This window comes from Nymphalis io, chromosome 12, assembly GCF_905147045.1.
Source record: "Nymphalis io chromosome 12, ilAglIoxx1.1, whole genome shotgun sequence".
NCBI classification, from domain to species: domain Eukaryota; kingdom Metazoa; phylum Arthropoda; class Insecta; order Lepidoptera; family Nymphalidae; genus Nymphalis; species Nymphalis io.
This window is the reverse complement of record NC_065899.1, coordinates 10583278-10598688: the sequence shown is the minus strand read 5'-3', so window position 1 is coordinate 10598688 and position 15411 is coordinate 10583278. Positions and strand designations below refer to the sequence as shown.

The window sequence follows — 15411 nt, the reverse complement described above, 5'->3', positions numbered from 1 at the left end:
TTATACAAATATTCAAGAATTTTGAATCTACAATTAATAATAAGGTATTTAAACGGAAATGTTTAATGTGATTAAAATTAAAATCAACCACACATTGCTAATTATGTAAGTGAATGTAAGCAGGATGTTCAGATAACAGAGGACAGATTCGACGTCATGCATAATGCAGAACTAATGCACTTGTTAATTACGTCCTCGGGCGCCAATTGATTACCAATCTGCGCTATTTCATCTCTATTTAATTACCTTGACTTATTACTGCGATTTCTAGTCAATTGAATAATGGTATAACATGAATATTAGCTAATTGATTCCTTAGTTACTAATTAACGTTATTACAGGTGACTCACCCACAAAAAAATAATGGTGGATATTTCAAGTAAATCCTGTTGAAAGAGGTCAACTTCACCTAAACAGGCATTGTTACATGTAGGTAGTCCAGGTCAACGGCCTTAGCCACTCTATTGTCTGATAGAGATCATAGCGGAGGAGTTGTATGAATTGAGACAAAAACACAATGCGCCATACGGGATACAATTTAGCAGATTTTTAGTCCAGTTAAACTGACCACACAGAGAGAATGTAATAATGTTCAACATATAAGGCATGAAGACTACGAAATAAGGGCCTATTATATAGAACCGCGACACATATCAATGAATCATACAGCACACAGTAGTGACATTTACAAAACGGACAATGGCAAGTATTTTAATGCACAACGAATATTTGTATCGTAAAACGACTAAAATGAACACGAGACATTTTCACGAGATACATTTTGTGTAAGGTAAGGATAAAGTTTTTATTGTTAACAAGCGGAGTCTCGTCCAGCGACGATGATATCTCAGCGTATGAATGATGACTTCGTGCGAAGCCTCAAGAAGTTGGATGCAGCGATAGACATGAATCCGAGAGACACGGCACGAATATGGAAATGCGTTTCATTTGATAGATATCCTATTCGAAGGGAATATATAAAAGCAATATAATACCGAACTGTTTCCAAGTACCGAAAAAATTATCGAAATACCTTCAAAATATTTTGATCTAACATAAAACGTTATAGCGTCTTTATAACGCTACTTATAATATTCAAATCGTTAAATATTAACATAATAATGAAAAACTTGTCCTATATGTACATAACTCACTAATCTGTTGACAGTTTTTCACGTAATATTAAATTTAATGATAATATCATTAACACGGAATTTTTTCATATTCACAGACATTATATTTTATTATGCTATATCAGACAGCGTAGGTGTGTATAAAATGTTTTTATCATGCTAATCATAATTTTATAAAGTTAAATTGACAGTATTTCTTATTATAAACTGTTTGAAGTGAACTAAACTGCTTACTTAGATATTTATCTGTTATCGAAAACACTAATGAATGCAAAATATACATTTCTCAGTTTCATAAGACGTTTTTATAACGCTGTAAATGCACCTTACTTATAATATAATATAAAGTATAGAAGCATCAACTTATGCAAGATTATTTGTTTGGATTTTTGTTACACGAAAAACACACATATATATATATAGATATTATATAATAATATATATATATATATATATATATATATATATATATATATAGATTATTATTATTATATATTTTGCATAAAAGTCAATTACGTCAATATACTTTATTTGATTACTTAAAAAAAATCATAGCTTTAATAACTTAGGCTGCGCGTCGCGGGCAACTGCCAAAAATTTCTAATTAAGGACATATAGACGGATTATTAAATTATGAATAAATGTAAAAAATATTCCAGAAGAGTTTTATTGGCACTTTTTACAGTAATATATAACAAGTATTTTTTTAATTGTAAGTTGTACAAAAGTGATACATTCCCAAAAATATAAGCGTTGTTTTAGTGTTAAATGGAAGAGCAAACTCGAATATTATTTCATAAAGAAAAAAAAACTGAATATATATGTTTATATTAATATTAATAAAATAGCTTATACTTCTTCCCGTAGTTGACTCTATGGACGAAGGACCATTTACGAAGATAAGGGGTCGACGTTTTTAGCACAAAGCGTTTTCTGTTTAGGTCCCAGGTTATTTGACTCAGAGCGTGCCATGGGAGTACCTGTTCGCCGAGGCCTTTATCGGGAAGCGAGCAATATTTCGTCCCGATTATCTCTTAAAACGCCTTTAAGTTCAGTGTTGCCACTCTCGAAAGATACGTCTTATTTTATAAATAACAATTAAGCTTTTAAACTTTGACAAGCCGAATATGTGTTTGAGATAATGTTGCAAACAAGAAAAAAAAAATGGCATTGTGAAGTTCGCGTACCAAATGTTCCGTTTATTTGTATGAGAATAATAAAAAATGGGTTGGGATTCTATAATATAATTCCATTTGTAAAAGTCCTAAAATTAAGTAACAAGTTAATAACAGCCTCTGAATGTTTCACTACTGGTCTGAGGCATCATTTCCCTTTGAGGAAAAGGTTTGGAGCTTATTCCACCATGCTGCTCCAATGCGAGTTACTGAATACTCATATGGCAGAATTTCATTGAAGTTAGACACATGCAGGCCCCACGATGTTTTCCGTTGACGATATGAATTATAAACACAAATTAAGCACATGAAAATTAAGTAGTGATTGCCTTGTGCTTTGGTTTGAACCGGAGATCATCGTTTTAGATTAACGCAATATAATCACTAGCCCATAGCGGCTCTAAAAATGTACCTAGTTAGATTAAACATCGAAATGCTGTACAAAATTGCAAACATTCCATATAATCTAGAACAGTCCTGTTACAGACATAATGATTGATGTCGAAGAAATCTCTAATAAAAATAACACCATTAGCTTTTACTTCAAAGCAAACTTGACTGATACAGATACCGCATAATGAATTAGGATTGTGGCCAACTTTACAACTTTGTCGTAAAGCAATAAAGCAATTCGGAAAGATGTCTTCATGATGAAAGTATTTTCATCGTAAAGTCCATTAGCTGTGGTGTTGATAGCAATAAACTAAAATAAAAAAAACTATTGTTTAAGTAAATTTATGGTGGCTGGAACGTAATTTTGGGTACGAATATATTGTCTAAAGACTAGAGACCTTATTTTATTACCCTTCATAGATTTCTAAAGAATCTATGGTTTATTTGTAGATTGTTTTAAAGGCAATGCGTTTTCATTGCCTTGTATAGACATTTTTTGGTTCTTCTCAAATTAGGAATCCCTTTTATCGAGACGAAACTCGATTTTTTTTATAATTTAATCAATGCCCGTTTTTTTAAAGTATTAGTAATTAACCTATAATATATTTTATTAGGAGGGATGACGGTGCAAATATTAGATTATTAGCCCAATGGGTTAGGGTCGAATCTAAGATTTTTACATCACTAGGCGACCCGTAACCATTCCGATATTGAAACTTCAAAATTCTGCTGTAATTTTTTTTACAAAGACAACACAAGACACTGAATATGACGCTAATATAATAAATTTAACTATTACATTTACTAATATTATAATAAAAATAGTTTTAAAACGAGTACGGAACCAAATATAATAACTTTAATATCAATGGGACCTTTCTTTTTTTTCAATGGTAAAGTAAAAGAATTTTAACAGTTCCGAATATCGTAAAAAGTCACGGTTATGGTCAATACAATTGTTTCGATACTTTTTGGTTACAATTCGGGTGCCAGATTCGTATCGCATTGTTTGTTTCTTAGTTTCGCTGTTGAACTGTTTCAATTACTAAGCTTCCGGAAATCTTGATTCGTTCCAGTTTGTCAACGCAAAGTTTTGGATAGACGACACAATTTCCATTGCCGAATTCATTTGACAAAATTTGTAACTTTTGTTACAATGGTCGGTGATTAATATCATCTGTTATTATAAGGAAATGTCAAAATAGCTATACTAATATTATAAATGCGAAAATAATTCTGTGACTGTTACACGTTTAAATCAATGAACCGATTTTGATCAAATTTTGTATGAAGCAAGCTTGAACACCGAGGACTTTTCTTTATTGAACCCCCCCCCCCCCCATATTGTTTATATATGGCGTTCTTTTGGGAAGATTTTATGATTTTTCGAACTCAGAAGATAACTTGTAATATTGTATACATTACAAGTAAATATTGTTCGTCACGGGCACGTGAGATGTTTACATTCAATATTGACTCAGAATATTAATAGACTGGTCTCCAATATGACCTTGCACTGCTTTTCTTAGAATCCTTGGCCATATCTTCTCGCTTTGAATACACGTTAGGGGTCAAAGTTAGGTTAGATTAGTTTGCATATAATACTTTTTTCATTACATTTAAGACTTTTTAAGCACAACCAATGAAATGTAGATAGTATTGTTATTTTTTTAAAGAACATTTTTTTCTTTATTTCGAAAATTTAACATTTTAAATAACTAAGTTATTAATTATTAAGTGTCTATCTATGTTTTCAAAATAACTGCCTCTTTTTAAGTAAATATGGCTATTTCCGGGTTACCAAAACCATAACAATACTTTTGTATTTTAATTTACCGCTGTTATTTAATAATTTAATTTTGTACCACGAATAACGTAAATAGGCATTATGTACTCTAAAATGGCAGATTTTAAAGTATTTTTGTCACAAAAAGATAACCGCTGTGGCGAAGCCGTGTTTTTTCTAGTCTCTCTCTCTTTAAGGGTCGTTACACAATTATAATATTACGGGTTTTTTTTGGTATTTTCATTAGCGTTCTTCTAAATTTGTTTCAATTCTTATGTCGCTATTCCAAAACATTTTTTTAAACAAACAATTTTTTCATAATATTTCTTTTAAGTACTATAATATGTATTATAACTAACACGTAACATACAATATTTTTCTTATTATATATTATGAATAAATAGTTATTATAAAACATTTTTTTTCAGCCTTTTGCCGTCCACTGCTGGACGTAAGCCTCCTCCATAGAACGCCAACCCTCCCGATCTTGGGCAGTCCGCATCCATCCCAAACCTGCCACCTTTTTTAAATCGTCGGTCCATCTTGTCATAGGGCGTTCTACACTACGTTTGCCTAAGCGTGGTCTCCGCTGTAACACATAAAACATAGCTTACAATAAATAATACCCATTACAACAGAAAATAATACCCACTTTTCATCGAACTAGATTACAACGTTTTAAAATGAAACGTTTCTAGCGCAAAAGGTTGTTTAATTATAGTCACATTGTACTGAGTTAGAAATATTTTCATTTTATTTTCACATGGCTTTCCAAAAAAGGAGAGTAATTTCTTTTAGGATTCACGTATGCATGAGTTTCTTTATTCCACTTTTAAATGCTTGAACAGATTTTGACATATAATATCGTTACTATTTAGTTCGTTCGTGTTTTGAGAAGGCAGTCGTGTTTTTATATATAAAAACATCAGTTATATTTATTCTTATAAAAATTAAGATCTCGTGTAGTTGTCCTTAAATACTGAACCGTCTCCCACGGTAGATGCAATTCGACACGCACGTGTCATGGCATCCGATGACTTTTGGTGACTCACGATAGCTCAGGCTCTTCTCAATGGACGTGTTTTTAAGCTAACTAGCTTTTGTAGGCTTTATTTTTTTTTTATTGAATACATAATTCATTTACTTCACTCAGTAACAATTTCAATCATTTAGTTACTGATTTCATGTTTTAATTCCTTATCATATTTTTTTATACATTTAAGGCAAGTGTTAGGTGCTCTATGGTTGTGCTTCTATCATTTTCTCTACCCCTGACAAAGTGTATGCAAACTGTAATGATGATCGGTTGAGTAGTTAAGACGTAAAAGCGTAACAAACAAACAAACATACGCACTTTCGCATTTTTAGGAATTATAATAAGTTGTATTCCAAGCTACCATTTAGTCTTTATTTGATCAAGTTTAGTTGAGTCTATCAAAAGTTAAATAAGTCGAGATGGCCCAGTGGTAAGAACGCGTGAATCTTAACCGATGAACGTGGGTTCAAACCCGGGCAAGCACCTCTGAATTTACATGTGCTTAATTTCTGTTTATAATTCATCTCGTGCTTTTCGGTGAAGGAAAACATCGTGAGGAAACCTGCATGTGTCTAATTTCATCGAAATTCTGCCACATGTGTATTCTACCAACCCGCACTGGAGCAGCGTGGTGGAATAAGCTCCAAACCTTCTCCTCAAAAAAGGGAGAGGAGGCCTCAGCCCAGCAGTGGGACATTTACAGGCTGTTACTGTTACTGTACTGTATCAAAAGTTATAACAACTTAAAGTATGATAACGTTTGATAAGCGTATCTTTGTTGTCCAATATTTTAGGCTTACGTATATTCGTAAGAAATAAATAAAAATCTGTGATTGTGGTGGAATCGTCTCTTTTTAGTTAATATAGGTAATCTTCAGAACGGCTAATATTGGTCATAGAGCTTAAGTTATATAAGAATTATAAGGATATAATTTATTTTCTTATTAATTTAAATTATGCATTTCGTTAAACAAAAACAAACACAACTTTTAAAATTAAATAGTATCTACGTGTTTATAATTAAATTTAGAATACACTTAGCAATTATATCATATTGTATTAAAGTTTATGAAAACTTTATGCGGCGAATTAAATCAATAATAATAATATGCATTATTAATAACTATGCATTATTAATACTATAGCTTACATATAACTTTAATGTTATTAAGTTAAGTTATACTAAATCTCAAATTAAAAAGTACAAGGATGTTTTTTTAGTTTCCAACTCCATAACAAGACATTAAAATTATTTTATTATTAACCATCTGTTACTCCGCTAAGTTGTCCTTACAAAGGAAATGTAGACCGCAATTCCTTTATTACTTCATTTTTATTTATCTCGGATCTGTCAATCAAAGCATTCAATCGGTGTCCGCCCTCTCGTCGAAGTTTATCGAATACGTATTTCCTTTTCCTGTCGTATCCTAAGAAATGTTAGTTTATCTTTTATTTCAATTTATATGCCTTTATTTTTGGACGGAATTTATTTTTGGAAAGTCCTATTTTTTTTTTTAAATATTTACTTTTATTTATTTTTAAATTTAAATACAACTTCTGACTTATTATTCGGTATTCATATAAATTTTATTTATTTATTCAAAGGTTATTTTTATTGGATTGCTTAATGTCGCTTATAACTTGTAACACAAAGTTGTAATTTTAACAGTAAATGACATATTCGATATTTTGTAATGCCAGATATATATATAATTTGTAAAAAATAGTAAATAATCTAGTGGTACCATATCATTATAATCATATCATTGAAATATTTTATTTATGTTCAAGTTGCTTTTTTTCTAACTTCTTTTAATTTTAATGAAAATTGTGAACTTATTTAGTTCCATATATTTGGCATTGTATACAGGTGAAATATTAAAGAAATAAATATCATGTGTTTCAATGGAGGTCAACTTATAACAATTGAAAAACTTTTACCAGACAGTAAGTGCTTAAGGTGCTGTCCGACCTCCTATGAGCTGTAACTCGAGTAGTGTTCATTGAATCACGCAGGCATAAGTCTTCTTCTCTGCATAACCAATATTTTTAAACGTTTAAAAACAGGCATGCCATCTGTTATAAGCCGATGCAGTGCGGGTCCCACCGATGGATACAAAGACCTCTCACGTCCCGCGCTCTCTCCCCTCTTAGACACCCATGCGGCTTTCGTTCGTTCAAACTTACGTAGGTCAGTTACCGCCCGACCGCAGGGGAGCATGGCTGCGTCAAAACTTTTGCCGCGATCGCGCAGTTTCTGTTTACATGCGCTGTAATACGTAGTTTGATAATCAAAACAAAGTAATATTTATTGACTTTTAAGTGACAAAAACTATTTAAACAATTATAAAAGTGATTTTAAGTGACAAATGAACGGTGTTAATGTGAAAATATGACCAAGAACTTATTTGGAATGATTTCGTTTAAAGTTTGGATGTGTTTGGTTGCGGTGGCCGGTGCGCGCGCACGCTCCGCGCCGCCCGCCCCTGTCGGCTGTCAGTGGGACTATTCGGACGCAAAGTTGAGTGAATCTAACTTTCTCACGTGTAATATCAAAACCATCGGTTCAGCAGACTTCTTATTTAAAAACATAACCACGGCGCAGGCGTATAACATCAACAAGTTGAAACTGACTTGTTCTGACTTACTTTTCTTTGAAAGTTCTCTACACATGAATACAGGCAGTTTTTTAGGACAGTTACGAAAATTGGAAGACCTGCGCATTGAATACTGCAAAATACGTTATGTCCCGGCGACCGTTTTATCACCGCTACGTGATTTAACGAGTCTGACTCTACGGTCATACAATACAGATTGGCCTGCCATGACAATAGAATTTCATGCTGAGAGTTTTCGTGGATTAATGGAACTTCGATCACTGGACTTAGGTGATAATAATATTTATATGCTACCATCTGAAGTATTTTGTCCGCTTTTTAGTTTAGAGTCATTAAATTTGACAAACAACAGAATGCAAGATATTTCCGATATTGGATTCTCAGACTGGGGCAAAGGGCCTATCGCACCTGGTAAATCATGTAATACAGGATTGAAAATGCTTGACTTATCTCATAACAATATTTTAAGACTGCCTGATAATGGTCTTTCAAGCTTAAGATCTTTAGAAGTCTTGAAAATTCATAATAATTTAATTAATGAAATTGGAGACCGAGCGTTCGTCGGGTTAAATTCATTGAAAATTTTAAATTTATCTGGAAACAAATTAGTTGCAGTCCCCCCAGAACTGTTTCAATCTTCTCGTGTTATCAAGGAAATATCATTAGCGAATAATTCTTTATCTGTATTAGCACCTGGATTATTAGAAGGACTTGATCAGCTGGAAAAATTAGATTTATCAAGAAATCGTCTCACAAATGATTGGGTCAACAGAGACACCTTCTCTGGATTGATTCGTTTAATTATTTTGAATCTATCATACAACGCTCTGGCTCGCTTAGACCCTAAATCATTTCAAGATTTGAATAATCTACAGGTATTGAATTTAGATAACAACGCTATTGAAGTAATTAGCAATGGAGCGTTTTCCGAGTTAAAAAATCTGCATCAACTTTCAATATCTGACAATAAAATAAAAGTATTAAATGAAAATGTATTCTCAAATTTGTTTGTACTCAGTCAACTGTATTTAGATAACAATGAAATATCTACAATACATGAACGTTCCTTTGAAAATATTACATATTTGCAGGATTTGGGTCTAAATGGAAACAGCCTTAATATGATTCCAAATGGCATTAAGAGATTACGATTTTTAAAATCTCTTGACATAGGAAAGAATAACATTACGAAAATTACTAATACTTCTTTTGAAGGCCTAGAAGAATTATATGGACTGCGACTTGTCGATAATCATATAAGAAGCATACCAAAAGATACATTTAGTACTTTACCATCTTTACAAGTCCTAAATATAGCTTCTAATAAAATAGAAATAATAGAACAAGATGCATTTAACTCGAACCCAACGTTAAAAGCTATCCGTCTTGATGGAAATAGACTAACTGACATTCGAGGTGTTTTTAACAAATTAAATACTTTAGGTTGGTTAAATATATCTGACAACAAACTTATATACTTTGATTACGGTTATATGCCAGAGAGTCTTGAATGGTTAGATATTCATATGAATAACATAACAAAACTAGATAACGAGCAAAACGTGCAACAAAACATCCGAATGCTCGACGTTAGCTACAATGCCTTAGAAAACGTCGATGAAAGGTCTATGCCGGATTCAATAGAGATCCTTTTCTTAAATAACAACAAAATTCACACCATTCATCCAGGTACATTTATACAAAAAAGAAATTTGGAAAAAGTGGTTATTACGGACAATAAATTGAGAACCGTTGAACTATCAGCATTTACGTTGCCTCACATACCGAAACATAGATCATTACCAAATTTTTTTATCGGAAATAATCCGTTTATATGTAACTGTCATATGATTTGGCTTCAAAAAATAAATCTTTGGAATCACATGAGACAGTATCCACGATTCGTAGATTTGGACTCGATTACTTGCGAAGTCGTTAGCAACAAGTACGGTGGGAAAGCGAATTTAATGGATGTTCCTGAAACACAGTTCCTTTGTTCTTATGAAACTCATTGTTCTTCAAGTTGTTTCTGTTGTGACTTCGAGGCTTGCGATTGTAAAATGACGTGCCCAGAGGGTTGTTCCTGTTTTCATGATAGTAATTGGAATTCTAATGTTATTGACTGTTCAAACGTTGGATACACGGAAGTTCCAGAAAAAATACCAATGGATGCTACTGAACTTTATCTTGATGGTAATGATTTTGGCGCCTTAGGAAGTCACTTATTTATTGGAAAGAAAAAATTACACAAACTATACCTAAATAATAGCAATATTGCTTCAATGGATAATGATACTTTAAATGGATTGCATGCGCTTAATGTTCTACATCTTGAAAATAATCATTTGACGGAATTATCTGGAGGAGAGTTTTCTCAAACAAAACATTTGCGAGAGTTATATATAAATGATAACCTGTTGACAAGTGTTGCTAATAAAACATTTGAAAACTTATCTTCCCTGCGTATTGCTCATCTACAAGAAAACAAAATATTGGACCTTGATAAGAAGTTGGCTCATATCGTTCACTTAGAAAATGTGAATGTACGGGGCAACACTTTCACTTGTTCCTGTGATAACTTAATGTCCCTACAAAATTGGTTTAAGAAGCACTATGAAGATCCATCAGAAATGTTGTGTTCAGCAGAAAATAGTTTGACTTCAAATATAACAGTGTTTGATGTGATGGATAAGTGTCGTGACTCTGGTGTTATGGACAATACTATACCTACTGAAAATCAACCTTATCAATATGATGAAATAAGTACTATTAAATTAAATTTCGTACCTCTTCTAGCTGTTGTATTAATAAGTGTAATTCTCATTTTATTATTCGGTGCATTAGCATATTCTTTTAGACAAAATGTGAGGTTATGGGCTCATTCTAAATATGGAGTCAGGCTATTTAAAAGTGCTTCAATACAAGAGAGTGAACTTGATAGGGATAGATTGTACGATGGATATGCTGTATATAGTTTATTAGATGATGATTTCGTTTCAAAAGTAGTTGCGCCTGAAATGGAACACTTTGGTTACACAATGTGTTTTCACTATAGAGACTTACAACATGCACCCGAAAATTATTTATCAGAGCAAATTACGAATGCTGCTGAATCATCAAAGAGGCTTTTAGTTTTTGTTTCTTTTAATTTCTTACAGAACGAATGGTCTAAGATTTCGTTTAAAGAAGCAATAAAACATGTCATCACTTCGATTCACCCTTCTTTAAGACGGCATAGAGTTGTTTTCATTTTAACAACAGATGTAAGCGCTTTAAATTTAGACTTAGACTTTCAAAACTATTTAAAAAATTGTAATGTATTACTATGGGGAGAGAGAAAGTTTTGGGAAAAAATGAGATTTCTTATGCCTGATATTTCAAATTTACATTGGAATAAGGATACTATTAACTATGCCCATGGTGTATGTCCTAATGGCAGACGGCATCCCTCTCGGTATACCGCATCACCGACAGCGCCAGAACATTGGTATAAATACGATGCGATTCCTCCTCAAACACCAACCACTGCCAATGTTGGTATTAACATAGAAGACGATACATCAATGTTAACAAACACCACATTGACGAGTCAAATACAAGAAGGTGACAATCCACACCATAGTTACATTTCAATTGATACACAAAATTATGAACAGCCGTACTCAGGTCGACCTAGGCCGTCTAATACATTACGAAAACATCCCAACCACCACTCCCCATCAATACTCGATGAGCAAGGTTATTTACAACCCCGATCTTCAGTACATGATTGCTTACCTCAAACCCATTCGGCCGTACACAGATAACATGTTACAAAACTCAAATGTCGTTATCTCTTAAAGATATTTCTTAATGGAACAGTACATTCCAAGCCCGTGTGTAGAATAGGCTACATTTTAGTTGCCCATGCCTTATAGATACGTGATAATTTTACAATATTTCGGTTGATATATTCGGCGAAATAACTAATTCGTTCCTCGTAGAGTTCATAGGGCATAGATGGTTTAAATATATAATAAAGAGACTGTGTTGTTAAACTATCGCATACGTATCGGAATTAAAATAGCCTTATTGTTCAGAATTGATTAAATTTGATTAATGTAACAGATTTATTAGCGCTAAGTTCAAAGGAGTTGTCCTTTAAGACTGATAAAATTTAATTGTATAGTTTTATAAATTGCCAGTATATGAAGTGAATGGACTTTAAGTATTTTGGTATAGTATATTATCTCATTGTTACCAAATATATTGTAAATATGTGTAAGGTAAGCATTATGTAAAATATAATGATATCTGTATAGTTTCCTAGTCATTAATTAAGTTTGAATAATGTTGATATTTCTCGATAGATAGAATGCTACATAGTCAATAACATCATTAACTTAGTCATAGCTGGTATTATTATTCCTCCTAGTGAGATAATGGATTGTCAAATTGCCTAAACTGTATTCGATAAGATGAAATTGTGTATATAAATTGTTGTTATTGACTTTGAAGCCAAATATACCTAATATAATCAAATCTCGACTGTTAAACGTGCTGATAAATTAAAAAATTAATAAAATTATCTAAATCTTAAATACACTTTTTATTTGAATCCTTATAGAAAAATAAATAAATGAACCAATAGCTATTAAGCAATTAATTGAAATTGGTATTTTTTTGTATTTCCTAATTTATTACTCCGGTATATATTATACCATTAAAATAATTATTCATTTTTAATTTGGAATTGATTAACGTTAACATACATTAAAAAGTCATCCTTAAAAATTCCAAAGTTATTTGTTTTAAGCAATAATTGTACCGACAAAGAAAAAGCTATTTTAATAAATACCAAATAGAGTGTTCATATATAAGCTCCGTTGTCTTTCAGCCTTGGATATTGAGAAATGGAGAATATGAAAAAGGTTCAAAAAACTATTCGCCGACAATCACACTGAACTATAATGATGGACCCTAGCCAGGTAGTCGCCCCAAGTAATATTTCAACCGTCACGGATATACCAAGACAGCCATAAAAGAGATTTACAATAGTTTTGGTGTATTCGAAACTAGTTATGGTATTTGACCTTCTGTCATATAATGTCCGAAGTTATTGATTTTTTGTAATTGATTTCGAAGTGTCAGCTTCGTCGCGAGCGACATATGGCGTGACATACTTTGAATGACCGCCGACCGGCCAGTTTAGTTTTTTCAAAACAAAATAACAAAAAGTATTTTCTGTAACAACTGTCATTTTGTTAAACATATGAGTAAAATTAAAAAAAACGGTTTATTTAAAATTAAGCTCTGTAGCCGTGCGTATTATATAAATAATAGACATTTGATCCAAATTATAGATATTGGCGTCATTTATCCTTTATATACAATTTTAAATGAGGTCGGTCAGTAGATGGATATCTTGGAACTTAAGCAATGATCGCGGGTTTAAGCCTGCGCCTTATATTTATAATTAATCTCATGATAAAGCGTCATGGGATAAACTCTAATCTTTTTCTAAGACATAGGATATTATGTACTTTTACACATGAGGTTTTAATTTATTAAATCACAAAAACCTACCTATAGTCCAATGATTCTTTAGTCTTTAATAATAATAATTATTATTATTATATATCCGAAATACAGTACAACTGTCCGCCAGTATATCGATGAAATATCTTTCAATTCTATTAGATAATGTCTAATACATTACCAAAACTATATCTCGTTTGTGGATACCTGCTATCAATATCCGGGAATATCCGACCTATCTCGGGATTTCACGGTTAAACGCACCATTGGCTCTCTCGATCATCCCAAATGTCCCAACTATAGATAAGAAATTGACCGCAGATAACAAAATGAAAACGTTTCATATTACCTTTGTTGAGTATTTGTAGATTTATATAAGTTATAAAAGCAGTCACTAATAAGCCTCTATAGTCTTTACTGTAATTGAATCAACGCAATTTATTGGTTTAGTTATTTAGATAAGTACTTAGCTACTTGATTTTTGATTGAAAAATTAATTTCTTTTTTTAAAGTTATTCCATGAAGTCACTTTAAATTATTAATTAAGTTTTTGTTTTATTAAATTCATATCTCTCTTGCTTTGTGTAAATGGTAATGATTATATTATTGTTAGATATTAATAGCATGTATATAATATCCTACAAATGAATTTAAAGTGATGTAAACTGGCACAATGCAAAATTTGATTGGTTTTCTAACAATGTTCACCGCCAAGCACGAGATGAATTATGGATATGAAATCTTAGTGCTACTTGCCCGGGTTTGAACATGCAATCTTCAGTTAAGATTCACATGCACTGGTCTGCACTGCAAATCGAATAAAGATATCTAATATTCATATATATATTTATTTATTTTTCGCCAACGCGCCACCAACTTTGCGAACTAAGATGTTATATTTCTTGTGTCTGTTTACACTGTATCAATTACACTGGCCCACTCAACATTCAAACCGGAACACAACAATATCAAGTATTGCTATTTTGCGCTAGGATATCTGATGAGTGGTTGATACCTACCCAGACGAGCTTGCACAAAGCCCTGTATAATAATAATACCACCTGCAACATACTAAGATATACTGCAGGATGATTTTAAAAGTCGTGATATTATAATTTCACTCGAGATTTCTGCAATTGATAAATAATTTTAGGTTATTATTTCATAATCGCTAACTCTAAACGCTAACTTACCTACATATGTTGTTTGAGGGGTGATTATTTAAGCATGAGTACCTTTCAAATCACTGAACATAGAAAAATAGTTTTTTTTAAATATAAAATAGGAAGACGGACGAGCATATATATGGGCCACCTCATGGTAAGTGGTCACCAATACCCATAGACATTCGCTTCATCACCAATGCGCCACTAACCTTGGGAACTAAAATGTTATGTCCCTTGTGCCTGTAATAACACTGGCTCACTCACCCTTCAAACCGGAACACAAAAATAACAAGTACTGCTGTTTTGCAGTAGAATATCTGATAAGTGGATGGTACCTACCCAGACGAGCTTGCACAAAGCTCAACCATCAGTATAATATAAATATAAAATATATATATATATATTATATATATATATATATATAACGTTTAAAAGGTTGTAAATATGTAAATAATTTATGAAATTAGGACAATAGATGAAATACAGTACAATTGTAATATAAAAAGTGAAATCATTTAACATCATGGATTTTACTTTTTAAATTTATAATATTTACTTTTTAATGGATTTAATGAATTATTATCCTA

General features: G+C 32.1%; 1 protein-coding gene across 1 annotated transcript; it reads left to right on the top strand.

The window, feature by feature from the left end:
• The first annotated feature begins 7743 nt into the window (after positions 1 to 7743).
• LOC126772474 (toll-like receptor 6) lies at positions 7744 to 12710 on the top strand. Its single transcript, XM_050492853.1, has one exon. It carries the CDS (start codon positions 7916 to 7918, stop codon positions 11945 to 11947), a length of 4032 nt encoding a protein of 1343 aa, XP_050348810.1. The 5' UTR covers positions 7744 to 7915; the 3' UTR covers positions 11948 to 12710.
• Positions 12711 to 15411: the final 2701 nt, after the last annotated feature.